Below are 3,377 nucleotides of genomic sequence, written 5' to 3'. Positions count from 1 at the left end.
GATGACATAAATCAGTGAACGATAATTCCTTTGCATGAACACAAATATCATCATGCATAATGTTCTTCAAGTAAAGCCCTTCTTGCGCTTTACCCTTTCCAATCATCCTCTTATCCTTGATCACATGTATAGAAGCATAATCATGATAGAACTTAACCATAACACTTTTCTCATTGATGATAGATGTGACAGAAATCATTTTCAATTCGAATTGTGGAACGAACACCATTTCTTTAAGGAACAAATGAGCATTGATCCTTATGTTAACCATCAAATTGACTTGAAGAAGCATTTTATTTTGTAAACACACTCTTATGTCAGCAATTTTCTGAACGTTAATGAACATTTCTTGATAGAACAGAATTCTGCATCGAAGGTTGTTGATTTTCAAAATGGAATTATTACAATTATCTTTGGATCCATTTGCAAACTTGAAACCAAGTGGATTTCCATGAAGTCGATAACATTTATCTTGAGTGTGGCTGTTCTTCTTGCAATGTAAAAACAAAAATGGATCATCTGATGAATTTTGATCATTAGGAAGATTCAACATATTGAATGATGTAGATATAGTTTGAACTCTATTGTATTGAATGAAAATAATGTCCGGTGAACAATAAATCTGAATAACAGTGAAAGAAGTATAATTTATCGATTGTTTGAAGAAAAGATAAAAGAATGAATCATGCATAAGCTCACTTGATGCAGAAACGAGATGAAATGATCACAACAGTATGAACAAAAGCAAAAAAAAACAATAGTGAAGAAGATGAAGATTATGAATTGCTATGAACATTTACATTGGATCGTATATATACACATATACCTAACTAAATTAACTAACTTAACTACGTCCCAATACTTAAGTACAACCCTAATACCGTAGGGTACAACTCTATGCAGCTTGCATCTTTAGGTTCTTACCGGGTACAAATACAACACTGTCTCTCCCATTTCCACCCAAATCATCAGAATCCAATTCCAATTCCAATTCCTTAATCCTCCTAACAAATGCTGAAAACAAAGGAAAGTTTTCTGGCGAAAAGAACTGAGCCCCCATTCTCTGATAAACAAACACCTCAATTCCATTCCCACCCACCAAATTCTTCCTAATCTTTTCAAAACTCTCACTGCTTCCTGCAATCTCCAAATTCTGACCATAAACCTCAACTCCATTCCTTCTGCAACCATCTCTTATCTCTTCAAGAAGCATCTCAGGACTCGAACACAACTCATTTGGCTCTTGTTCATCCAAAAGATCCATTCCTGGCAATATCATTCTACAGGCGTTTTTATGAAATGCTTTTATAATTTCTTCGTATCTGTTCACAGTGTTACAAAACCCTGCTGCCACCTCAGCTGGATGGGACCGGGTTTTGTACCATGAGTGGATAAGAGGAAGCTTTCCCGACAGTATGACTGGAGTGTCGCTAAAAGATGAGGCAGCCATTGATAGGATCTTGTCAGCATGAGATACAAGTTGGGTTGAATACCATGAAAGAAAGAAATCCCCGTATGGAGTCTCCCATGATCCTTCTTCTTTGAAGAAGGTGTTGATAATTGGGTGTTGGTTGTAACTTGGGGCGTCGTGTGGACCAGAAAGTCCCCAATTGGGGTTTCCATGATTTTCAGAGTGTTTCTTGAGATTGTTCATCATATTTTGATCATAACATTGAAATTCCCCTGCTCCTAACCCAATTTTATTCTTGTTTTGATCTTGTTGAGATAGGTATCGAAGCTCACCATCTGGGCCCATACCGATTGTTATACCCTGTGAAAATTCATCGATCAGTAACAATGGCACTGACAGAAAGAAGATACTCATTCATCAATCTTAATGTTGAGGTTAAGAAAAGGGAGCTTGTTTAACTACTTACTGTGATTGTGGTTCCCATGAATGAAGAAAAGGACGTCTTGAAGCTCTCCACTAATCCTTGATACACATTCATGGCGGTTTTGCCATGAAAAATAGGAAGATCGTCAACACCAAAAGATAAACAGTCTTTATAACGCTTCCCTGAGCGATCAGCAAAGAAGATATCCGGTTCAGATTCCCCAATTTCAGAAACCCATTTAGGGAGGTGGATGTTTTCTTGTTTGCAGCCATGGAAGCAGAGGGTAACATGAAGCCTAAGACCTGATTTTTGAATCATGTCTACAAGAGTAAGGTAGCCTGACCATTGGTATTTTCCCATTGCTTCTTTCTCTGCAACTCCCCACCAAATTGGGAGCTCTACACCTTCGACTCCTAATAACTTTAAAGCCCTAAGTCCTGCTGATATTGCTCGTGAATGGTTTATTGCGTGGCAATCAGACATTGAATTCATCGACAATCCAACATATAACTTCACGCCATCTTTCTGCGCATTCAACAAGTATCCATAGATCAAAAAGAGCTCACAAAACAGAATTAAATCGCAATATTTTTGATTAATCGAATGAAAGAACTAAAACGAAGTTTAATCATCTAATTCAAGTGAGCAAAGGGTATAACCAACAATCCGAATCTAGCAAAACTTTCTGAAAGAGTTAAGATTAAGAACTTACGGGATTGGAAACCGTGGTGGAAGCAGCAGGTTGAGAATGAGAAAGAGATTGAGCAGCCACCTTGATATGAAGATTAGGGCATCTGATTATTTGACGAAAACCCATCTGCGACTTGGTGGCAAATGAAGAGATGAACATCAGACTAGTGTTGTTATAACTATTGCCCAATTAAGAAAAATCTCCTCCGGTGGCCGGAGAACTTGAAATCAACGACATTTCCATGCTGAGAAATGAAAGCAAAGTAGTAAAATGAAATCATTATATACTTATAAAAAGGAAACCACCACATTCATTTGAAACTTCCATGCATTTTTCCTTTCACCAAATTCATTTGAAACTCCCATGACTTTTCAATTTCTTTCTAATAATGATTATAAGTTAGTTAATAAGATTAAATAAATATCAAACCTAAAGTGTAATCATATATAAACTAAATTTCAATATTAAAAGAATATCTTTACTTCTACATATAAAGTTATGTTTTTTTAACTTTTAACATATTACTTAGTTTATTAGTTTTAATATATTGTTGGATGTAAACCATTATCATTTTAAAACTACAACTTTTAAATAATTTGTATAAAATACTTAAATTATAAATTTAAATATAACATTATAGGATCAACTTAAATATAAATTTTGTTTTAACTTAAACAACCCAAAAAATATTTTATAAATAGTTAAAAGTGATAAATTGTATTGTCTTTCTAATAATGATTATAAGTTGGTTAATAATGTTAAATAAATATCAAACCTAAGGTGTAATCATAAATAAACTAAATTTTAATATTAAAATAATATATTTACTTCTACTTATAAAGTTATGTCTT

General features: G+C 34.3%; 1 protein-coding gene across 1 annotated transcript; it reads right to left on the bottom strand.

Moving 5' to 3' along the window:
* Positions 1–749: 749 nt before the first annotated feature.
* LOC145115584 (inactive beta-amylase 9-like) lies at positions 750–2,797 on the bottom strand. Its single transcript, XM_079051893.1, has 3 exons — positions 2,548–2,797; positions 1,878–2,360; positions 750–1,771 (listed from the first exon to the last, which is right to left on the bottom strand). The coding sequence occupies exons 1-3, from the start codon at positions 2,683–2,685 to the stop codon at positions 896–898; spliced, it is 1,497 nt and encodes a 498-aa protein (XP_078908019.1). The 5' UTR covers positions 2,686–2,797; the 3' UTR covers positions 750–895.
* Positions 2,798–3,377: the final 580 nt, after the last annotated feature.

The sequence above is a fragment of the Lactuca virosa genome, chromosome 5 (genome assembly GCF_052849685.1).
Source record: "Lactuca virosa cultivar CGN04683 chromosome 5, Lactuca_virosa_CGN04683_v6, whole genome shotgun sequence".
Taxonomy (NCBI): Eukaryota; Viridiplantae; Streptophyta; class Magnoliopsida; order Asterales; family Asteraceae; genus Lactuca; species Lactuca virosa.
This window is presented reverse-complemented; position numbering and strand designations above follow the sequence as displayed.